The sequence below is a fragment of the Alosa alosa genome, chromosome 16 (assembly GCF_017589495.1).
Source record: "Alosa alosa isolate M-15738 ecotype Scorff River chromosome 16, AALO_Geno_1.1, whole genome shotgun sequence".
NCBI classification, from domain to species: Eukaryota; Metazoa; Chordata; class Actinopteri; order Clupeiformes; family Clupeidae; genus Alosa; species Alosa alosa.
In genome coordinates, this window is record NC_063204.1 from 15,888,151 (window position 1) to 15,912,650 (window position 24,500).

The 24,500-nt window shown below is 38.4% G+C and overlaps 2 protein-coding genes and 1 long non-coding RNA gene across 4 annotated transcripts; all 3 read left to right on the forward strand.

Annotated features, from left to right (window-relative positions):
• The first annotated feature begins 298 nt into the window (after nt 1-298).
• Nucleotides 299-7,820, forward strand: LOC125310019 (ADP-ribosyl cyclase/cyclic ADP-ribose hydrolase 1-like). Of its 2 annotated transcripts, XM_048267192.1 has the most exons (8): nt 300-860; nt 1,373-1,502; nt 1,662-1,797; nt 1,897-1,970; nt 2,491-2,564; nt 2,738-2,824; nt 6,689-6,775; nt 6,871-7,820. In XM_048267192.1, exons 1-8 carry the CDS (start codon nt 652-654, stop codon nt 6,926-6,928), a joined length of 855 nt encoding a protein of 284 aa, XP_048123149.1. In that variant the 5' UTR covers nt 300-651; the 3' UTR covers nt 6,929-7,820. The 2 variants fall into 2 exon arrangements, with proteins under 2 accessions (XP_048123150.1, XP_048123149.1); XM_048267193.1 differs by lacking the exon at nt 6,689-6,775 and having other exon boundaries at nt 299-860.
• Nucleotides 7,821-12,739: 4,919 nt separating this feature from the next.
• LOC125308992 lies at nt 12,740-15,674 on the forward strand. Its single transcript, XR_007196034.1, has 4 exons — nt 12,740-12,843; nt 12,933-12,986; nt 13,066-13,119; nt 15,448-15,674. It is a non-coding gene; the product is annotated as an uncharacterized LOC125308992 (long non-coding RNA).
• A 5,429-nt stretch (nt 15,675-21,103) lies between these two features.
• On the forward strand, nt 21,104-23,599 carry LOC125309718. Its single transcript, XM_048266797.1, has 6 exons — nt 21,104-21,588; nt 21,681-21,734; nt 21,814-21,867; nt 22,018-22,101; nt 22,761-22,886; nt 23,005-23,599. The coding sequence occupies exons 1-6, from the start codon at nt 21,291-21,293 to the stop codon at nt 23,286-23,288; spliced, it is 900 nt and encodes a 299-aa protein (XP_048122754.1). The 5' UTR covers nt 21,104-21,290; the 3' UTR covers nt 23,289-23,599.
• Nucleotides 23,600-24,500: the final 901 nt, after the last annotated feature.

Consider the following 24,500-nt stretch of genomic DNA (forward strand, 5'->3'; position numbering starts at 1 on the left):
TATCAATTTGCATGTGATAGATGAGCACCAGCATATAGTTACACTGTACTCAGATGGCCTGCATTCCAGGGTCAGTTATCTTGTATAAAATGAACTGGCTTGCCATATTTAAGCAACACTGACAAAAGCGCATTAAATATCACATTGATGACACTGATAATATTCATTGATTACATTCACAATGACAGGCCTAATAAAAGGTTAACAAAAAACATCCACACTCAGGTAAGTTATAATAAAATAACAGGGGCGAAAGGGAGGTAATTATCTGAATAAAATAGCCTAATGGGTTTGACACCACTAGAGAGCTAGGGGGAGAGAACCACAGTGGATCAGGCTGAATGACAAGCATAGCTTTCTTATCGAAGAGTTGGAATTGCGAGAGATATGCCTACTGTTATTCGCCAAATTCCGAATCAAATGCAGAGCAGCGTATGCGCCCTAGCTGGATATAAATAGATTGCGCCCAAATGTGATTCACATGTCTCGTGTCAAACATCGACGACGAAGGGGCTAACCTTTGTCCCTTCTGCAGTTAGCAAGCATGTGTGTTGAGTGAAACGCTGGCATTGACTGTTATTGCTCCTGTCGCTGAAGGGACAAAGTTGTTTGGAAAACGTCTGCTCGCCCGCTGCGTGGTGCAGTAACAAAATGGTTTATACGGAGGTCAACCGAACATCCAACCGAAGTCCAAAACGGAGAAATCATCTGCTTATTTGTCTATGTGTGGTGTTAATGGCCATAGTTATCCTATCTGTTACACTTGGACTTACTCTTGGAACTAGTTCGTCCAGCAGTCTAAAGGCAACATTTACGAATAGATGTCAAACTTATTTAAAAGACAACGGCGCAACGACGAGGTAATGACAATTTCAACAGCCACATTCAATTTAGATTTTATACGCAAATAATATGAGTTACTAGAACAAGCTAGCAAAACATTTGTTTTAAAACTCCCCTTTGTGTCCGGAAGTGGAATATGGTCAATTTGGATATGTTTACATTTTGTAGAGCGCCACTACAGATCGGATGGTATATATGTGCCTGAAATGAGACAGAGTTTTCATGTTGAAATTGCAGCAGATGTTATTGCATGCTTGCCTTGCAAAAATATAGTGGAAAAGCCAGTAACAACACAAAATTGCCTCCAACAATTATGGTTATTGTTAGGCCTACTATTATTATTGGTGTTATTATTGACGTGTCTATAAGTGTCTGCATACAAACTAAGCACATGAGAGCATGGAAATGGTAATCTTTGTAGAACATGTTTAGTCAAATGTTGCCTTAGTAAAGTAGTGTCGTAATGGACAGTTACCTGTTTTATGAAATATCAAAAAGTGATGGGAATTGTTAACATGCATACTTTCAGTCAAAATGATTGTGAGAAGATTTGGGAATCATTCAAGCAAGCATTTGTGGGAAGGAATCCATGTGATGTCCCTCCAGACGCATATGACTCCCTATTACACAAAGTGTCCCACGATCCAGCATGTAACCGGGTAACAGGGATCTTTTTTGTTTTCTTCATCATATATATGATATATATATATATATATATATAAGGGAGGGAGAGAGAGAGAGAGAGATTACTTTATTATTATTTCAGTACTTCATTATGGTAAATTAATATCATGCATGTCATGCGTTCCTCTTATTAGATGTTATTCTGGAGCAAAACTAAAGAAATAGTTCATGCTTTCACTGGGAAAATGAGCTGTTACTTGACTTTAGAGGACACTCTACTTGGCTTCACCTTGGATGGACTCAATTGGTGTGGCAAAAATGAGAGCCAAGGTATATTAGCATTTGTTTTCTGCAGACACTGAATTATAAAAAAAAAAACAGGATATAAAAAGGTCTTAACGTGTGTGTGTGTGTTTGTGTGTCTTGCAGAAACTTTCACCACAGGATGTCCAGATTGTGATAACAACTCTTTTCGGGCATTCTGGAATGGAGCCTCAGCAGCAGTGAGTGCTTCTGGCCCGTAGTCTGACATAGCCTTTGTTCTTGTTCTACAGTGTGGGTGAGAATGTCTTCGCCACAGCAGCTGAGCAAACAAACATCAACACCCAACAGGAAAGCTATAATGACAAGAGACATCAACTGAACACAATGATTGTGTTAATATCAAGGCCAGTTGTCATCTCTGCTGGGAAAGGTTTTTCTAGTTCCATCAACCAGAAGAAACAATGAATGAATGTATATTTGGGAAAGAAAGACTCAAAGTCAATTTTGTTTGTTTTCTTTTTTTAAAGGTTACATGGTCCATACGCTTAAGTTAAGACAGGCACTCTAAATCATGCTTCTGGATGCTGGTATAAAACCAGTTAAATCATTCTGGCTGATAATGTAGTTCAAACATCCTTTCTTTTGTAACATTCAATAACATTTCTAGTGTGCAGTGTCCAAGTGCTATGCCTTTTATCAGTATTGAATGCTGTTATTTCATAACAATGTATAAAAAAACCCCTCATGTTTGCTTTCCAGTTTGCAGCATCTGCGTGTGGTGATGCCTCTGTCATGCTGAATGGGTCCATAGATATGCCTTTTAATTCAAAAAGGTATGCGGCTATTATGATCTGTCTATTACTGTAAAAAAGGATTCATTGTTAATATGTTATTCAAGTAGAATGATGATGTAGGCCTACACTACAGTAAAACCCAGAACAAGCTACAAAACGTTCCCCTCCTTAGCCTATTTTTGTTACTAAACATTTATTTTATTCTTTTGTAGCATTTTTGGATCTGTAGAAGTGAAACATTTCAACTCCTCAATCATGAATGGCTTGACTGTCTTACTTGTTACCAAGGAAACAGACACGTAAGTTCTTTGTGTATTTTGTTCATTTGGTGGCTACATCTGCCCCTTTGCTACAGCATTTCAGGCAGTGTTTCAGTATTAGAACTTGTTTGGCATAATACCACATGTCTGAGAGTTTATACTGTATACAGTACTTTCTGCACAGTTTTTTGAGCTATATCATAGAAAAAGTTTGACGAGTTAATTGAGTCCAGAGGAATTTATGGAAAGTGTATATGGTATTTGACATATGTACTTTATACATTTAAGCAATAAGCCCCGAGAGGCCATAGGTTACAGTGATTTTAGAACAGCTAAGGGGCGTTGTTTAGCACGACGTGCAGTGGAACCCCCGCATATACAGTACAGAACATGGAAAGATTTCACAAAATAATGACAACGAGAAATGTAACGATTTATTCATAGATAATCATTCTTCCGGCAGTAGTATAGCTAATATAGAATGAAATGTGGTCAACGTGTGGGCTTATCCTGGAGTTTACAATGGCATTCACCAACGACAACGCGATTCAGCCAATCATAATTAAGGGCCAAAACTATCCGTTTTAGAAAAGTGTATTTTCCATATGAAATTTGACATTACGGGCCCTATTTCGATTATCTAATCTAAATGCATGGTCTGAAGTGCATGGTGCAAGTGCATTTAGGGTGTGTCCAAATCCACTTTTGCTAGTCTGACAGCAGAATAAATGGTTGTACTTACATGTACATTTGTTAATGAATCATGGGTGTGTTTCAGGTGTAATAGGCTTAATCATTGAGAGTTCCATCTTCCATTCCCTTTTCAAAGTCAGTAGCATTTTCACCACTGGATGTTTTTATTATAATAACAGATTTGCAGAGCAAACGCATCTCTGCAGAAGAAATGGACTTGCTCACATGTGTGAGTGACCATACGCAACAGCAGGATTCCACTCAAGCTGCATTGCTGAAACGTGGCCATGTATGCACAGAATATATACGTATTCTGCACTTGCGTAGACGTATTGAGTTCAACAATACAGATTAGATTTAGTCAGTTACTTCACAGTACTGACATACAATGGGTTACCGAAATTTAAAAAGAATGAACAGAAACACAGCAACATTTAAAAACAAATAACATTTAAATCAGTGAATGCAAATCCTAAGGACATTCAGCCAAGTACATATTTGCATCGCATTGCTAGGGACTTCAGATCATAAACTAGCTTGATCATGCGCCCTCAAGATAATAGTGAAATAATGAAGGCTTTTACTTCAGACCAGATATACCAGACCCTTTTAGCTGCCTCAAGATAGCAAAGAGTCAACAATGCACCTGGAGATACTTCATGGTGTCTATGAAAAACATGATAGATAGATAGATAGATAGATAGATAGATAGATACTTTATTGATCCCCAAGGGGAAATTCAGGGGGTCTCAGTAGCATACAGACATCACACACAACATGCACTTACAGCAGAAATGGTAAGTATAAGTATAAACTCCAAACTCCACTGTACAATAGAGACAGTAGGAGATATGAAAAACTAAATACTAAATATACTATATAAATTAAATGTAATAAATCCAGTGTGCTTGAGGGTGATCAAGCATGAGACGCTTGTAGTGACATGGCCTGTAGTTCTGTGTGCATGGTGAGGTGCTCAAGAGAGTGAGTGTCATGGTGAAGGTGCAAAAGTAGTCCAACAGTAGTCCTGTATGTATGGTAAGGGGCTCAAGAGAGTGAGTGTCATGGTGAAGGTGCAAAAAGTAGTCCAACAGTAGTCCTTTAGTTATGTGTGCATGGCAAGGTGCTCAAGAGAGTGAGTGTCATGGTGAAGGTGCAGAAAGTAGTCCAACATTAGTGCAACAGTGCAATAATAAGGTCTAGAGACCAGCACAAATAATATAATATGGACAAATAGGAGAGTAAAGTATAATGTAAACAAGGTAATATAATAAACTATAAAAAAAACTATGTCAGTGCAAGAACAGGTTGAGGTAATAGGGTTACAGCCATTCAGTATTGTAGCAGAAGCCATTGATCATGTGTGCTAATATAGCATGAAAAACAGTGTAGCAGGAAAACAGTAGTAAAAACATTAGGCTGACATTAGTACAACAGTAGTAAAACAGTAGTAAAGCAGTAGTGGGCAGTCAGTACTCAAACATGGAGAGGGTGGAGAGGCAGACAGACTAAGCAGGGAAGTCTATCTCTCCTCTTCCCTTTAGTGAAGCATTGAACAGTTCAATGGCCCTGGGGACAAATGACTTCCTCAGCCTTTCAGTTGTGCATGGCAGTGAGCCGGGTCTCCAGCTGATCAAGCTCTTTTGCTTTTTAATAGTGCTGTAGAGTGGATGGCATTCATTGTCCAAGATGTTGATCAGTTTGTTCAGGGTCCTTTTGTCAGATATTGAAGTGATGCACTCCAGTTCAGCTCCCACTACAGAGCCAGTCTTCCTTACCAGCCTGTCAAGTCGCCCAGCATCCTTCTTCTTTGTGCTTCCTCCCCAGCATACCACTGCATAGAAGAGTACGCTGGCCACAACAGACTGGTAGAACATCCTGAGGAGCTTGCTGCACACATTGAAGGACCGCAGCCTCCTCAGGAAGTACAGCCTGCTCTGCCCTTTCTTGTAGAGTGCGTCAATGTTGGCTGACCAGTCCAGTTTATTGTCCAGGTGGAGACCCAGATACTTGTAGGTGCTTACCACCTCCACATTGACCCCATCAATGGAGACTGGTAGCAGAGCGGGCTTAGACCTGCGGAAATCCACCACCATCTCCTTGGTCTTTGAAGTGTTGAGTTGAAAGTAATTGAGTTTGCACCATTGCACAAAGTCCTCCACCAGGCTCCTGTACTCCTCCTCTTGCTCGTCCCTGATACACCGCACAATTGCAGTATCGTCAGAAAACTTCTGCATGTGGCATGACTCGGTGTTGTAGCAGAAGTCAGATGTGTACAGGATGAACAGGACTGGAGAGAGCACAGTTCCCTGTGGCGCTTCGGTGCTGCTGATCACAGTGTCAGAGAGACAGTTCTTCAGTCTGACGAACTGTGGTCGCTCGGTCAGGTAGTCTGTAATCCAGGTTACCAGGTGAGCGTCCACACCCATCTGCAAGAGCTTGTCTCCCAGTCTGAGGGGTTGGATGGTGTTAAAAGCACTTGAGAAATCAAAGAACATGATTCTCACAGCACTTTCCCCCTTGTCTAGGTGAGAATGTGTCCTGTGTAGAAGATAAGTGATGGCATCGTCCACGCCCACTTTCTCCTGTTATGCAAACTGTAACGGGTCTAGTACATGGCGTACCTGGGGTCTGAGCATCTTGATGTTAGAGCGACAGGCCTGAAGTCATTAAGCTCACTGGGGTGTGGCTTCTTAGGGACGGGGTTGAGACATGATGTCTTCCACAGTGTTTGAACTTGTCCGAGACGTAGACTCTAGTTGAAGATGTGCTTCAGTGGCTCCCCCAGTTCAGCAGCACAGGCCTTGAGTAGCCTTGGACACAGTCTGTTCATTGTCATTAAAGGAGAATTCCGGTGATTTTTCACATAGATCTGCATAGGTTTGTTGAGGTCGCAGAGTATTGTCGGTACGAAATAAAACAAGTTATATTTTTCTATATATAGCTTGAGTTGCTGCAGCCAAAGCTAGAGTAGCCAGGCAGCTACAGTGCTACACTCTGGGCGCATCTTTAACATCATGCCCCCGATTTTTTTACGTTTTATTTCGTACTGACAGTACTTGATGACCTCGACTTCTTCTTTAAGGATGAAAACTATTTCATCATTGATATATCGTAACAAAAAGTCTGAGTCTGCCACTGGTGCTGACTGTAGGATAGGTTATGAATAGTCCTGCAATTGTAACTACTTTTTTGTCATTTCATCATTAGCAAAACGTGTGAGAGTGATGCCTCACTGAAAGATCTACAAAGTCAGCTGGATCCTAAACTGAAATATACATGCAAAATAGTTCCCCAGTGAGTCCACGTCTTCTGTTTTATTTGCATACATGTGTTTATTTTATGGTTTTGTTTGTTTGCTGACTCTCTCTCTCTCTCTCTGAATATTCCAGGTCAAAAATTCAGAACTGCATCTCACAACCACAGATAGCCTGTGGTGACTGCTGGTGACCTCTTTTCAGTCTACAAGTGGTTTACACATTAACATATCCATGGCCTATCCAGAGGCCTAACCTGATCATTTTCAAATTGTCTTAAAAATTCTGCTAGGGAGTCCATATTTACTAACAAGGAAAACAACCAAGGAATATACTGTACTAGACAAAGTCTTTGCGTCTCATTTCCAAAATCTGGCTCCCATGATATGTTGTGCACAACTGATTTTTTTAATAATATGGTGATTAGCATGGCTTTATTTTGTCCTATTACACAGGTTGTTAGCCTGTCCATCAGCAGATTTGATAGATACACCCATGACCATCTCTCACACACTTTCCCTCTATTCCTTCACATATTAATTATTAGCAACGTACTAGTACCAATGGGTCAGGATTGATGACAAGCCTACAATGGACTTTGTAAGCTCTGTGCCTGTATTACAAGCCAAAACAATAAAAAAAACTTTGTTATTCTTTATTTTTCTGTTCTGTAAAAGGGCTTGATAGTGGAGCCGAGTCCATACTGTATAAGTAGAACTCTTTCACAATTGTGTGTCAACTTACTAATGAAACCCACAGAGGTGATACAGCATGTTAATATGTGTACTCCGCAGGACTATTTAAGCACGAAAGGACTCATGTAATTCAATGCTTTCAATGTGAAGATGTTGTGCATGCCTGTTAATTGTAAAGAACAAAACAACCGAGACACTATCTGATTGGGGGATGGTGAGGGCATATGAACATGTCTCTCTCTTTTATTGTGTTCAATTGACTTACTGTCAGTTTCTGAAATCTGTTATATTATGAGTATTTGAAAAAGTATTTTTGAAAAAGCTACTGTATGTGTGTAATTTTTAATGGTAAAGAATAATGATAATAATAAAAAAAGTATTACTATTGAACGTTGACTTACGTCATTGAATTTTAATTATAGAATTAATTAATATCGAATTATCATACTGGAAAGTTGTGGGGTAATAAGGGTATTATTTTCCATAAAATAAAAATAAAGTAAGGGCATCATGCTGTACATTAACATTTTGGTATAGGTATCATACAAACACATCTACAGTAAGGCTACTGTAGAATGTTAGTTCCAGTAACTTTCTGGCAACAGTTTTGCCAATGAGTTAACTGTAAACATACAATAAAAAGTCTTAACAGTGCGGCAATCATTAACTTACACACCGTACTTCATGATGCCAACTTCTGTGAACTGTTACTTGTCATCACAGGGCACAGTTTCAGAATGAAGGTTACTGCTGTTTTGTTTTTGCTGTGCTGTGGTTCATCAGGAGTCAATGGAGACAATAATATAAGTGAGAACGATATTAGTCAGGATGGTCTGCACAACACAAATAGCAATACCATACCCAGGAACCAGGCCCAGGAAGATGGAGCCGAGGCAACTCTGTCATCTTCTACCAAATGCACCCAAACTGACGTCCATGCCGTGCTGAGGGAGATGAGTGCTTTGCTGGCTGATCAGAGAGCTGAGCTCAGACATGTGGTGAACGACCTGGAGAAGCTGAGGACTACATTTGAGGGTAATGAAACACAAATCATCATACATTTTCACATGGCTTGCTTTTCAGTGCTAATATTGCTAAAATTATTTTCAAACTTGCTTTTCTTTTAGCTCAGTCCATCCATCTAAATGCAGCTGTGGAAGAACTGAGAGGGGAAAGTGAAGGTAAACATTTGTGTAAAATGATAGCTTTACAAATATTGCTGAAATCATTTTCAAACTTAAAATGTGTTTTGTCTTTCAGCTCAGTCCATCCATCTAAATGCAGCTGTGGAAGAACTGAAAAGGGAAAATAAAGGTAAATATTTTTGTAAAATGATAGCTTTGCAAATATTCCTGAAATAATTTTCAAACTTAAACTTGTATTTCTTTCAGCTCAGTTCATAGCTCAGTTCATAATTGCAGCTGTTGTGCTTCTGTGTGGTTTACCTCTATGACATCTTCGTCCATGCAGCTGAATTCCTGCATGCCCTGGTGAATCTGTGACAGGTTTTCTAAGCCTTCTCCTGAGCTGGCTTACAGCTGTATCTGAAAGAGTGTCACTTGCTCAGATGATAGCATTCCTGTAGCCTGGCTTTTACCAGACTGACATTCTCTCATATTGGGAGATGTTTCTAACCCTAGTTTCAGAATGGGCGTAGACTTTTATGTTAACTTTAAAACAATTGTTCCAGCCGAACCAATTGCATTGATCATGGAATTTCTAACGATAACTTCCTACTTTAGGCTACATAACCTTTGTAGACTGATAATAAACTGCATTGGCAGTCAGGAAACATTGTATTTACCTTTGCTGTTTATATTTACATATTAACTGCAATTTGTGTTTAATGTTTGCAAGCATTGCTACTACCGTTTACCACTCTTACTTTTGAATGATAAATTAGCATCATCCCCTCCCATTGCTGATTGGTCCGACCTTTGTTTGGGAGTGCTAATGCATTGAGAGAGGCCAGACTAGTATCTCAGTGAGACAAAAATAAGAGATAGGTGGGCCGGGTCAGGCTAGCGTTTCTGGGCCATGCTGCCAGTGCTACTGTCATAAAAACATGTAAAAACAAAACAGAAAGGAGGAAATGGATGTTTACAGCTCAGTTCCCATAAGCTATAAATAAGTGAATTGCAGCAATATTTATGATCGTGACCAGAACAAGGTCATGTCTAATCACAACATTACCTGGATGTTCATTTCAGACTGATAAAGACATTCACCACACCAGCCATGCTTTACTTTAGTTCTACATGTCCACATCCGACATGTGGAATATGCACTACCCTTATTTTCTTTTATTTAGTTACGTGTATCTAAATAATTATACTGTATGAAAATCACCAGACCTAGGCACTCAAACTTGATTGTTATGCTCAGTATTGTACTGCTGGTGTTATTTCCCAATGACCTCAACTAAACTGATAAAGGAGAACAATCTATTATTTTCATTGCCAGTGTCCTTGCACCTTTTATTAGTAAGATTAGTGGTTAGGGTTTAACAGCATATCTTTTCACCATACCTAATAATGAAAGATTCAAAGGTCTGGTGTGCAGGCGTGCCTGCAGGTGTACGTCCGTACGCACTGTGCGTACCATCAGGCTACTCAACAAGAGAACATTTCCTGTGTGTGTGTGTTTTGGCCCACCATACCTTCCCAACTATGGACAGTATCCCATTAGCTGCATGCCATCAGGCTACAATTTACAATTTTCTATTGAAGTTAGTGAACACGTTATCAAAATTAACGCGCACACATTTTGTTTGAGCAGGAGAGAGAGAATGCGCACGCAGGCACGCAACTAGGCTACTTGTTTTCTTTTACTCGGCTATCTATATTATCAGCACACAATGTTGAGATAATTCACTAACTCAATACTCATCATAGATATCACAAGTTTAAACAACGAAAACAGAAAGAATGGATGCAGCAAAGCTAGGAGTTATTCCAGATGGGCAAGAACAAGGTAGGCAATTGCTTGTCAGAACGTTAGACTGCATTAGACAGAGAGCAGAGCACACATTAGTTTTAAAATCTTTACACTAGTTTCCAGTAAACCATTTAATAGATTTTCAATTGTTGACAGAATGATTGTTGACAGAATATGAAGAATATAAGCCAAGAAGAGCTCTTACATCCTGTGACACAGGCTAGATAGTAGAGCCGAGTCCAAAAAAGTTTTGCACGCACATCAAGGTGTCCCCTTAAGTGGTCCATATAGATGTGCCCTAAATAGCCTTTTTAAAATGAATGTTGAAAATATTTATCTTGTGTTTCACATGTGTCCATAATTGAACACTAAATATCTCATGCACTTTACTTTTAACGGATTTCCATCACTTCATTTAATTATGAACGGTGTACTTTCTATAAAGAAAAAAAATATTTATAACTTTGTGTTCATTGTGCTTTTGTTTAATTGCATTATATCAAGCTATCCAATTCAATGCTTTGGATCAATGGATATTATCTACAGGTATTGATATCTGCACTGTTAGACTTACAGTAGATGTAACCCCCACAGAATTGCCAGTAAAATACCTTTTTTTTTCAGTATCACTAGTGTACTTTGCATTGCATTAATGTAGCGTATATATTTAAATGTTTTCTATGCATTTTCACTGTTTTACATGAAGAACAGCCAGTGACTGGACAATCTGTGAACTGAGAGGGATGGGAAGAATGCACCCAGGAAGCAGTACAATCTGGACCTGAATCCATGGTCATGACTTTATCCCACAAAGATTAAGAGTCAGCATCCACAGAAGTGAGTAAATTACTGCAAATACTATTTGTTATTTTGTCAATTTGTTTGTTTATGTCTTGGTGTCATGGATATGCTGGCGATTGTGTCAATGTCTTGTATGTGGAGCACTTTGTGTTGCACTCTGTACATGAAAAATGTGCTATATAAATAAATACTTACTTACTTACTTACTTACTTCACATGTGGACTGTGTGAGAAATCCATATTTACTAACAAGGAAAAACAACCAAAGGAATATACTGTACTAGACAAAGTCTTTGCGTCTCATTTCCAAAACCTGGCTCCCATGATATGTTGTGCACAACTGATTTTTTTAATAATATGGTGATTAGCATGGCTTTATTTTGTCCCATTACACAGGTTGTTAGCCTGTCCATCAGCAGATTTGATAGATACACCCATGACCATCTCTCACACACTTTCCCTCTATTCCTTCACATATTAATTATTAGCAACGCATTACTAGTACCAATGGGTCAGGATTGATGACAAGCCTACAATGGACTTTGTAAGCTCTGTGCCTGTATTACAAGCCAAAACAATAAAAAACTTTGTTATTCTTTATTTTTCTGTTCTGTAAACAGGCTAGATAGTGGAGCCGAGTCCATACTGTATAAGTAGAACTCTTTCACAATTGTGTGTCAACTTACTAATGAAACCCACAGAGGTGATACAGCATGTTAATATGTGTACTCCGCAGGACTATTTAAGCACGAAAGGACTCATGTAATTCAATGCTTTCAATGTGAAGATGTTGTGCATGCCTGTTAATTGTAAAGAACAAAACAACCGAGACACTATCTGATTGGGGGATGGTGAGGGCATATGAACATGTCTCTCTCTTTTATTGTGTTCAATTGACTTACTGTCAGTTTCTGAAATCTGTTATATTATGAGTATTTGAAAAAGTATTTTTGAAAAAGCTACTGTATGTGTGTAATTTTTAATGGTAAAGAATAATGATAATAATAAAAAAAGTATTACTATTGAACGTTGACTTACGTCATTGAATGTTAATTATAGAATTAATTAATATCGAATTATCATACTGGAAAGTTGTGGGGTAATAAGGGTATTATTTTCCATAAAATAAAAAATAAAGTAAGGGCATCATGCTGTACATTAAAATTTTGGTATAGGTATCATACAAAACACATCTACAGTAAGGCTACTGTAGAATGTTAGTTCCAGTAACTTTCTGGCAACAGTTTTGCCAATGAGTTAACTGTAAACATACAATAAAAGTCTTAACAGTGCGGCAATCATTAACTTACACAATCGTACTTCATGATGCCAACTTCTGTGAACTGTTACTTGTCATCACAGGGCACAGTTTCAGAATGAAGGTTACTGCTGTTTTGTTTTTGCTGTGCTGTGGTTCATCAGGAGTCAATGGAGACAATAATATAAGTGAGAACGATATTAGTCAGGATGGTCTGCACAACACAAATAGCAATACCATACCCAGGAACCAGGCCCAGGAAGATGGAGCCGAGGCAACTCTGTCATCTTCTACCAAATGCACCCCAAACTGACGTCCATGCCGTGCTGAGGGAGATGAGTGCTTTGCTGGCTGATCAGAGAGCTGAGCTCAGACATGTGGTGAACGACCTGGAGAAGCTGAGGACTACATTTGAGGGTAATGAAACACAAATCATACATTTTCACATGGCTTGCTTTTCAGTGCTAATATTGCTAAAATTATTTTCAAACTTGCTTTTCTTTTAGCTCAGTCCATCCATCTAAATGCAGCTGTGGAAGAACTGAGAGGGGAAAGTGAAGGTAAACATTTGTGTAAAATGATAGCTTTACAAATATTGCTGAAATCATTTTCAAACTTAAAATGTGTTTTGTCTTTCAGCTCAGTCCATCCATCTAAATGCAGCTGTGGAAGAACTGAAAAGGGAAAATAAAGGTAAATATTTTTGTAAAATGATAGCTTTGCAAATATTCCTGAAATAATTTTCAAACTTAAACTTGTATTTCTTTCAGCTCAGTTCATAGCTCAGTTCATAATTGCAGCTGTTGTGCTTCTGTGTGGTTTACCTCTATGACATCTTCGTCCATGCAGCTGAATTCCTGCATGCCCTGGTGAATCTGTGACAGGTTTTCTAAGCCTTCTCCTGAGCTGGCTTACAGCTGTATCTGAAAGAGTGTCACTTGCTCAGATGATAGCATTCCTGTAGCCTGGCTTTACCAGACTGACATTCTCTCATATTGGGAGATGTTTCTAACCCTAGTTTCGTAATGGGCGTAGACTTTGCGTTAACTTTAAAACAATTGTTCCAGCCGAACCAATTGCATTGATCATGGAATTTCTAACGATAACTTCCTACTTTAGGCTACATAACCTTTGTAGACTGATAATAAACTGCATTGGCAGTCAGGAAACATTGTATTTACCTTTGCTGTTTATATTTACATATTAACTGCAATTTGTGTTTAATGTTTGCAAGCATTGCTACTACCGTTTACCACTCTTACTTTTGAATGATAAATTAGCATCATCCCCTCCCATTGCTGATTGGTCCGACCTTTGTTTGGGAGTGCTAATGCATTGAGAGAGGCCAGACTAGTATCTCAGTGAGACAAAAATAAGAGATAGGTGGGCCGGGTCAGGCTAGCGTTTCTGGGCCATGCTGCCAGTGCTACTGTCATAAAAACATGTAAAAACAAAACAGAAAGGAGGAAATGGATGTTTACAGCTCAGTTCCCATAAGCTATAAATAAGTGAATTGCAGCAATATTTATGATCGTGACCAGAACAAGGTCATGTCTAATCACAACATTACCTGGATGTTCATTTCAGACTGATAAAGACATTCACCACACCAGCCATGCTTTTACTTTAGTTCTACATGTCCACATCCGACATGTGGAATATGCACTACCCTTATTTTCTTTTATTTAGTTACGTATCTAAATAATTATACTGTATGAAAATCACCAGACCTAGGCACTCAAACTTGATTGTTATGCTCAGTATTGTACTGCTGGTGTTATTTCCCAATGACCTCAACTAAACTGATAAAGGAGAACAATCTATTATTTTCATTGCCAGTGTCCTTGCACCTTTATTAGTAAGATTAGTGGTTAGGGTTTAACAGCATATCTTTCACCATACCTAATAATGAAAGATTCAAAGGTCTGGTGTGCAGGCGCAGCCTGCAGGTGTACGGCCCAGACGACTGTGCGCACCATCAGGCTACTCAACAAGAGAACATTTCCTGTGTGTGTGTGTTTTGGCCCACCATACCTTCCCAACTATGGACAGTATCCCATTAGCTGCATGCCATCAGGCTACAATTTACAATTTTCTATTGAAGTTAGTGAACACGTTATCAAAATTAACGCCAAGACACATTTTGTTTGAGCAGGAGAGAGAGAATGCGCACGCAGGCACGCACTAGGGCTACTTGTTTTCTTTTACTCGCTATCTATATTATCAGCACACAATGTTGAGATAATTCACTAACTCAATACTCATCATAGATATCACAAGTTTAAACAACGAAAAACAGAAAGAATGGATGCAGCAAAGCTAGGAGTTATTCCAGATGGGCAAGAACAAGGTAGGCAATTGCTTGTCAGAACGTTAGACTGCATTAGACAGAGAGCAGAGCACACATTAGTTTTAAAAATCTTTACACTAGTTTCCAGTAAACCATTTAATAGATTTTCAATTGTTGACAGAATGATTGTTGACAGAATATGAAGAATATAAGCCAAGAAGAGCTCTTACATCCTGTGACACAGGCTAGATAGTAGAGCCGAGTCCAAAAAGCTTTTGCACGCACATCAAGGTGTCCCCTTAAGTGGTCCATATAGATGTGCCCTAAATAGCCTTTTTAAAATGAATGTTGAAAATATTTATCTTGTGTTTCACATGTGTCCATAATTGAACACTAAATATCTCATGCACTTTACTTTTAACGATTTCCATCACTTCATTTAATTATGAACGGTGTACTTTCTATAAAAAGAAAAAAAATATTTATAACTTTGTGTTCATTGTGCTTTTGTTTAATTGCATTATATCAAGCTATCCAATTCAATGCTTTGGATCAATGGATATTATCTACAGGTATTGATATCTGCACTGTTAGACTTACAGTAGATGTAACCCCCACAGAATTGCCAGTAAAATACCTTTTTTTTCAGTATCACTAGTGTACTTTGCATTGCATTAATGTAGCTGATATATTTAAATGTTTTCTATGCATTTTCACTGTTTTACATGAAGAACAGCCAGTGACTGGACAATCTGTGAACTGAGAGGGATGGGAAGAATGCACCCAGGAAGCAGTACAATCTGGACCTGAATCCATGGTCATGACTTTATCCCACAAAGATTAAGAGTCAGCATCCACAGAAGTGAGTAAATTACTGCAAATACTATTTGTTATTTTGTCAATTTGTTTGTTTATGTCTTGGTGTCATGGATATGCTGGCGATTGTGTCAATGTCTTGTATGTGGAGCACTTTGTGTTGCACTCTGTACATGAAAATGTGCTATATAAATAAATACTTACTTACTTACTTACTTACTTCACATGTGGACTGTGTGAGAAATCCATATTTACTAACAAGGAAAACAAACCAAGGAATATACTGTACTAGACAAAGTCTTTAAGGCCTCATTTCCAAAACCTGGCTCCCATGATATGTTGTGCACAACTGATTTTTTAATAATATGGTGATTAGCATGGCTTTTTATTTTTGTCCCATTACACAGGTTGTTAGCCTGTCCATCAGCAGATTTGATAGATACACCCATGACCATCTCTCACACACTTTCCCTCTATTCCTTCACATATTAATTATTAGCAACGCACTAGTACCAATGGGTCAGGATTGATGACAAGCCTACAATGGACTTTAGAAGCTCTGTGCCTGTATTACAAGCCAAAACAATAAAAAAAAACTTTGTTATTCTTTATTTTTCTGTTCTGTAAACAGGCTAGATAGTGGGAGCCGAGTCCATACTGTATAAGTAGAACTCTTTCACAATTGTGTGTCAACTTACTAATGAAACCCACAGAGGTGATACAGCATGTTAATATGTGTACCCGCAGGGACTATTTAAGCACGAAAAGGACTCATGTAATTCAATGCTTTCAATGTGAAGATGTTGTGCATGCCTGTTAATTGTAAAGAACAAAACAAATCGAGACACTATCTGATTGGGGATGGTGAGGGCATATGAACATGTCTCTCTTTTATTGTGTTCAATTGACTTACTGTCAGTTTCTGAAATCTGTTATATTATGAGTATTTGAAAAAGTATTTTTTTGAAAAAGCTACTGTATGTGTGTAATTTTTAATGGTAAAGAATAATGATAATAATAAAAAAAGTATTACTATTGAACGTTGACTTACGTCATTGAATGTTAATTATAGAATTAATTAATATCGAATTATCATACTGGAAAGTTGTGGGTAATAAGGGTATTATTTTCCATAAAATAAAAAATAAAGTAAGGGCATCATGCTGTACATTAAAAATTTTGGTATAGGTATCATACAAACACATCTACAGTAAGGCTACTGTAGAATGTTAGTTCCAGTAACTTTCTGGCAACAGTTTTGCCAATGAGTTAACTGTAAACATACAATAAAAAGTCTTAACAGTGCGGCAATCATTAACTTACACACCGTACTTCATGATGCCAACTTCTGTGAACTGTTACTTGTCATCACAGGGCACAGTTTCAGAATGAAGGTTACTGCTGTTTTGTTTTTGCTGTGCTGTGGTTCATCAGGAGTCAATGGAGACAATAATATAAGTGAGAACGATATTAGTCAGGATGGTCTGCACAACACAAATAGCAATACCATACCCAGGAACCAGGCCCAGGAAGATGGAGCCGAGGCAACTCTGTCATCTTCTACCAAATGCACCCAAACTGACGTCCATGCCGTGCTGAGGGAGATGAGTGCTTTGCTGGCTGATCAGAGAGCTGAGCTCAGACATGTGGTGAACGACCTGGAGAAGCTGAGGACTACATTTGAGGGTAATGAAACACAAATCATACATTTTCACATGGCTTGCTTTTCAGTGCTAATATTGCTAAAATTATTTTCAAACTTGTTTTTTTTTAGCTCAGTCCATCCATCTAAATGCAGCTGTGGAAGAACTGAGAGGGGAAAGTGAAGGTAAACATTTGTGTAAAATGATAGCTTTACAAATATTGCTGAAATCATTTTCAAACTTAAAATGTGTTTTGTCTTTCAGCTCAGTCCATCCATCTAAATGCAGCTGTGGAAGAACTGAAAAGGGAAAATAAAGGTAAATATTTTTGTAAAATGATAGCTTTGCAAATATTCCTGAAATAATTTTCAAACTTAAACTTGTATTTCTTTCAGCTCAGTTCATAGCTCAGTTCATAATTGCAGCTGTTGTGCTTCTGTGTGGTTTACCTCTATGACATCTTCGGCCCATGCAGCTGAATTCCTGCATGCCCTGGTGAATCTGTGACAGGTTTTCTAAGCCTTCTCCTGAGCTGGCTTACAGCTGTATCTGAAAGAGTGTCACTTGCTCAGATGATAGCATTCCTGTAGCCTGGCTTTACCAGACTGACATTCTCTCATATTGGGAGATGTTTCTAACCCTAGTTTCAGAATGGGCTTAGACTTTATGTTAACTTTTAAAACAATTGTTCCAGCCGAACCAATTGCATTGATCATGGAATTTCTAACGATAACTTCCTACTTTAGGCTACATAACCTTTGTAGACTGATAATAAACTGCATTGGCAGTCAGGAAACATTGTATTTACCTTTGCTGTTTATATTTACATATTAACTGCAATTTGTGTTTAATGTTTGCAAGCATTGCTACTACCGTTTACCACTCTTACTTTTGAATGATAAATTAGCATCATCCCCTCCCATTGCTGATTGGTCCGACCTTTGTTTGGGAGTGCTAATGCATTGAGAGAGGCCAGACTAGTATCTCAGTGAGACAAAAATAAGAGATAGGTGGGCCGGGTCAGGCTAGCTTCTTTCTGGGCCATGCTGCCAGTGCTACTGTCATAAAAACATGTAAAAAAAAACAGAAAGGAGGAAATGGATGTTTACAGCTCAGTTCCCATAAGCTATAAATAAGTGAATTGCAGCAATATTTATGATCGTGACCAGAACAAGGTCATGTCTAATCACAACATTACCTGGATGTTCATTTCAGACTGATAAAGACATTCACCACACCAGCCATGCTTTACTTTAGTTCTACATGTCCACATCCGACATGTGGAATATGCACTACCCTTATTTTCTTTTATTTAGTTACGTGTATCTAAATAATTATACTGTATGAAAATCACCAGACCTAGGCACTCAAACTTGATTGTTATGCTCAGTATTGTACTGCTGGTGTTATTTCCCAATGACCTCAACTAAACTGATAAAGGAGAACAATCTATTATTTTCATTGCCAGTGTCCTTGCACCTTTTATTAGTAAGATTAGTGGTTAGGGTTTAACAGCATATCTTTTCACCATACCCAATAATGAAAGATTCAAAGGTCTGGTGTGCAGGCGTGCCTGCAGGTGTACGCCCCAGACGCGACTGTGCGTACCATCAGGCTACTCAACAAGAGAACATTTCCTGTGTGTGTGTGTTTTGGCCCACCATACCTTCCCAACTATGGACAGTATCCCATTAGCTGCATGCCATCAGGCTACAATTTACAATTTTTCTATTGAAGTTAGTGAACACGCTTATCAAAATTAACGCTACACATTTTGTTTGAGCAGGAGAGAGAATGCGCACGCAGGCACGCAACTAGGCTACTTGTTTTCTTTTACTCGGCTATCTATATTATCAGCACACAATGTTGAGATAATTCACTAACTCAATACTCATCATAGATATCACAAGTTTAAACAACGAAAACAGAAAGAATGGATGCAGCAAAGCTAGGAGTTATTCCAGATGGGCAAGAACAAGGTAGGCAATTGCTTGTCAGAACGTTAGACTGCATTAGACAGAGAGCAGAGCACACATTAGTTTTAAAATCTTTACACTAGTTTCCAGTAAACCATTTAATAGATTTTCAATTGTTGACAGAATGATTGTTGACAGAATATGAAGAATATAAGCCAAGAAGAGCTCTTACATCCTGTGACACAGGCTAGATAGTAGAGCCGAGTCCAAAAAAGTTTTGCACGCACATCAAGGTGTCCCCTTAAGTGGTCCATATAGATGTGCCCTAAATAGCCTTTTTAAAATGAATGTTGAAAATATTTATCTTGTGTTTCACATGTGTCCATAATTGAACACTAAATATCTCATGCACTTTACTTTTAACGGATTTCCATCACTTCATTTAATTATGAACGGTGTACTTTCTATAAAGAAAAAAAATATTTATAACTTTGTGTTCATTGTGCTTTTGTTTAATTGCATTATATCAAGCTATCCAATTCAATGCTTTGGATCAATGGATATTATCTACAGGTATTGATATCTGCACTGTTAGACTTACAGTAGATGTAACCCCCACAGAATTGCCAGTAAAATACCTTTTTTTTCAGTATCACTAGTGTACTTTGCATTGCATTAATGTAGCGTATATATTTAAATGTTTTCTATGCATTTTCACTGTTTTACATGAAGAACAGCCAGTGACTGGACAATCTGTGAACTGAGAGGGATGGGAAGAATGCACCCAGGAAGCAGTACAATCGGGACCTGAATCCATGGTCATGACTTTATCCCACAAAGATTAAGAGTCAGCATCCACAGAAGTGAGTAAATTACTGCAAATACTATTTGTTATTTTGTCAATTTGTTTGTTTATGTCTTGGTGTCATGGATATGCTGGCGATTGTGTCAATGTCTTGTATGTGGAGCACTTTGTGTTGCACTCTGTACATGAAAAATGTGCTATATAAATAAATACTTACTTACTTACTTACTTACTTCACATGTGGACTGTGTGAGAAATCCATATTTACTAACAAGGAAAACAACCAAGGAATATACTGTACTAGACAAAGTCTTTGCGTCTCATTTCCAAAACCTGGCTCCCATGATATGTTGTGCACAACTGATTTTTTTAATAATATGGTGATTAGCATGGCTTTATTTTGTCCCATTACACAGGTTGTTAGCCTGTCCATCAGCAGATTTGATAGATACACCCATGACCATCTCTCACACACTTTCCCTCTATTCCTTCACATATTAATTATTAGCAACGTACTAGTACCAATGGGTCAGGATTGATGACAAGCCTACAATGGACTTTGTAAGCTCTGTGCCTGTATTACAAGCCAAAACAATAAAAAAAACTTTGTTATTCTTTATTTTTCTGTTCTGTAAACAGGCTAGATAGTGGAGCCGAGTCCATACTGTATAAGTAGAACTCTTTCACAATTGTGTGTCAACTTACTAATGAAACCCACAGAGGTGATACAGCATGTTAATATGTGTACTCCGCAGGACTATTTAAGCACGAAAGGACTCATGTAATTCAATGCTTTCAATGTGAAGATGTTGTGCATGCCTGTTAATTGTAAAGAACAAAACAACCGAGACACTATCTGATTGGGGGATGGTGAGGGCATATGAACATGTCTCTCTCTTTTATTGTGTTCAATTGACTTACTGTCAGTTTCTGAAATCTGTTATATTATGAGTATTTGAAAAAGTATTTTTTGAAAAAGCTACTGTATGTGTGTAATTTTTAATGGTAAAGAATAATGATAATAATAAAAAAAGTATTACTATTGAACGTTGACTTACGTCATTGAATGTTAATTATAGAATTAATTAATATCGAATTATCATACTGGAAAGTTGTGGGGTAATAAGGGTATTATTTTCCATAAAATAAAAATAAAGTAAGGGCATCATGCTGTACATTAAAATTTTGGTATAGGTATCATACAAACACATCTACAGTAAGGCTACTGTAGAATGTTAGTTCCAGTAACTTTCTGGCAACAGTTTTGCCAATGAGTTAACTGTAAACATACAATAAAAAGTCTTAACAGTGCGGCAATCATTAACTTACACACCGTACTTCATGATGCCAACTTCTGTGAACTGTTACTTGTCATCACAGGGCACAGTTTCAGAATGAAGGTTACTGCTGTTTTGTTTTTGCTGTGCTGTGGTTCATCAGGAGTCAATGGAGACAATAATATAAGTGAGAACGATATTAGTCAGGATGGTCTGCACAACACAAATAGCAATACCATACCCAGGAACCAGGCCCAGGAAGATGGAGCCGAGGCAACTCTGTCATCTTCTACCAAATGCACCCAAACTGACGTCCATGCCGTGCTGAGGGAGATGAGTGCTTTGCTGGCTGATCAGAGAGCTGAGCTCAGACATGTGGTGAACGACCTGGAGAAGCTGAGGACTACATTTGAGGGTAATGAAACACAAATCATCATACATTTTCACATGGCTTGCTTTTCAGTGCTAATATTGCTAAAATTATTTTCAAACTTGCTTTTCTTTTAGCTCAGTCCATCCATCTAAATGCAGCTGTGGAAGAACTGAGAGGGGAAAGTGAAGGTAAACATTTGTGTAAAATGATAGCTTTACAAATATTGCTGAAATCATTTTCAAACTTAAAATGTGTTTTGTCTTTCAGCTCAGTCCATCCATCTAAATGCAGCTGTGGAAGAACTGAAAAGGGAAAATAAAGGTAAATATTTTTGTAAAATGATAGCTTTGCAAATATTCCTGAAATAATTTTCAAACTTAAACTTGTATTTCTTTCAGCTCAGTTCATAATTGCAGCTGTTGATGAACTGAAAGTTCCTCTAATTTGTTTGTGAACCTAATACAATTTTAGAACAAGCAGCTCAGCTCAATGCTATGAAAGCCTGGTCCAACACTACTGAGACGCAAGTCATGGCCCTGGAAAGAGAGAATCGAGGTAACAAAAACAATACAATGTGATTGTATATCTGCCTTTCTTCCTGGTCACTGAGGTCATTTTAAGCCATAGATATAACCAAAGGCAACCACTGGTTGTTCAGGTTGGGGCAGCCGTGGCCTACTGGTTAGCACTTCGGACTTGTAACCGGACGGTTGCCGGTCCGAACCCCGACCAGTAGGAAGCGGCTGAAGTGCCCTTGAGCAAGGCACCTAACCCCTCAATGCTCCCCGAGCGCCGTTGTTGTAGCAGGCAGCTCACTGCCTCGGGATTAGTGTGTGCTTCACTTCACTGTGTGCTGAGTGTGTTTCACTAATTCACGGAATGGGATAAATTCAGAGACCAAATTTCCCTCACAGGATCAAAAGAGTATATATACTTATACTTATAAAAAAATAACGTCATCAAGTTCCTCTTGAAAAATTAAACAAATCTGCCATCCTGGGGTATGTTTCCCAAAACCATAGTTGCTAAGGTATCAACTTTGTTGGTTGCAATGTAATTTCCCATTGTCAACCAACTAAGTTGCTAACTGGTTAGCAAGTAAGTTTTGGGAAACGCACCCCTGTATTGCATGATTTCCATATAATTATGCTATAGTTATTAGTTTACATTTTGTCACAGTTATTATTTATCCATGTGTTATTCGTGATTGACAGGGAGGAAGGTAGCTTTTTCAGCTGCAATGTCTGTTCAACTTAATACCGGACCCTTCAACCGTGACTACACTTTGGTATATAAGCATGTCTTTGCAAATATTGGCAATGCATATAACCCAAGCACAGGTACTGTAAAATTGATCACAAAGCTCTATATTTTACCACATTAACATATCAACAAATACCACATCAACCTATTAGTCAATCAATATCTAATCATCTCTGGTATTTATTCCTGATACAGGCATCTTTAGAGCACCAATAAGAGGAGTCTATCAATTTGACTTCAAGGTCTACGGTTCTGGTAGCAGCTCCACCCCATCAGGAGTCATTTTACGGAGAAATGGGCAGCATGTGCTTATTGCTTATGGTAGCCAAACCCAAGGGAATATCCACGTCTCTAATGGAGTGTGTCTGCTGCTAGAGGTGGGAGATGTGGTCTATGTGCAACTCTACTCTGGTGCATGGATATATGATAATTTAAATCATTACAACACCTTTAGTGGTCATCTACTTTTCTTAATGTGACAAGTGAGTTGAAGTCACAAAACACAATCAAGAAAAAAAAGTCTCAATTAAAAAAAAAATCTTATGTTTTTATTATGTTCTTATGTTTTTATGTCCACTGTTTCGGTGAGCCCTCATGTTGTATTTGTGTCTTTATGAATATGCTCTCTCTGCTGGCCCTTTTGGGACACCTTGAACCTTGAACCTAATTTGCCTCTACTGTTAATGTGGTGCAGTAGATCCTAGATAAAGTTGAGGAAGTAACTGATTACAATTCTACTGCAAGCTCTGATTGTACTAAAAACCTTGTGAAACAAACACATTAAATAACAGTTGACCTACATCAAAGGCATAATGGAATTACTTAGAGATCCAGCCAGCCAGCCAGCCAGCCAGCCAGCTGAGAGATCATATAGACTACATACAATCATATAGGCTATGCATACTGTACATACACACACCTTGCTAGTACCAGGTTGGACCCCCCTTTTGCCTTCAGAACTGTTATTCACTGGATATTTTCTCTTTTTTGGGGCATTCTTTGTAAACCCTAGAGATGGATATATGTGAGTCATGGTCACTAAGTCACTCTTCCCCATTCTTTTTTAACTCCAGCAGACCATCTTGACCATGACCATGTGCCTAAATGCATTGAGCTGCTGCCATATAATTGGCTGATTACATGGGCGTAGGTTTAGGGGGGGACGCTAGGTAGTCCCAATCAATATTTTGGCGAACTCCTCTCTTCTATTTTGACTGATTCTGACGGCCAGGACGACAGTTGCAGAAACACTGTCATTTGATTGGCTGAATCCGAAGGCAATCAAATGATATCTGACATGCCTAAAAGATATCTGACATGCCTACTTTACTTTGTGGTGACGGTATAGGCCAAGTTATCATCAGGGATGTCTACCAATACATAACTCAAAAAAGGCCAGTGTAAAACATTTTAATATTCCCTTTGCCCTTCAGCATGCACATTTTGCCCCTTTTTGTGCTTTGTAGATCAGCTACACCACCAAAGAAGAAAAGGAACAAAGCTTTTTCATTATGCAGTTGAAGTAGGCAAAATAACTAGCCACACAAACTGGCAACTAGGCTACAACTGGTGACCAGGCTTTCAAATGTGATTCCACTGTAAAACATAGCATTAACTGTTAGGATATTACCCAGGATATTGTCACAGCTAAACCTAGCTTCTGTAATCTTTTTCGACCAAGGTTAGGAGTC

What these genes read in the sequence shown, in the direction of transcription:
- LOC125309718 (XM_048266797.1), top strand. Translation starts at nt 21,291, where the DNA reads ATGAAGGTTACTGCTGTTTTGTTTTTGCTGTGCTGTGGTTCATCAGGA. An exon ending in ACTGAGAGGGGAAAGTGAAG is followed by an intron (nt 21,735 to 21,813) that starts GTAAACATTTGT and finishes TTTGTCTTTCAG; the next exon opens with CTCAGTCCATCCATCTAAAT. An exon ending in CCTGGAAAGAGAGAATCGAG is followed by an intron (nt 22,102 to 22,760) that starts GTAACAAAAACA and finishes CGTGATTGACAG; the next exon opens with GGAGGAAGGTAGCTTTTTCA.
- LOC125310019 (XM_048267192.1), top strand. Translation starts at nt 652, where the DNA reads ATGGTTTATACGGAGGTCAACCGAACATCCAACCGAAGTCCAAAACGG. An exon ending in TGGCAAAAATGAGAGCCAAG is followed by an intron (nt 1,798 to 1,896) that starts GTATATTAGCAT and finishes TGTGTCTTGCAG; the next exon opens with AAACTTTCACCACAGGATGT. An exon ending in GTTACCAAGGAAACAGACAC is followed by an intron (nt 2,825 to 6,688) that starts GTAAGTTCTTTG and finishes TTTCATCATTAG; the next exon opens with CAAAACGTGTGAGAGTGATG.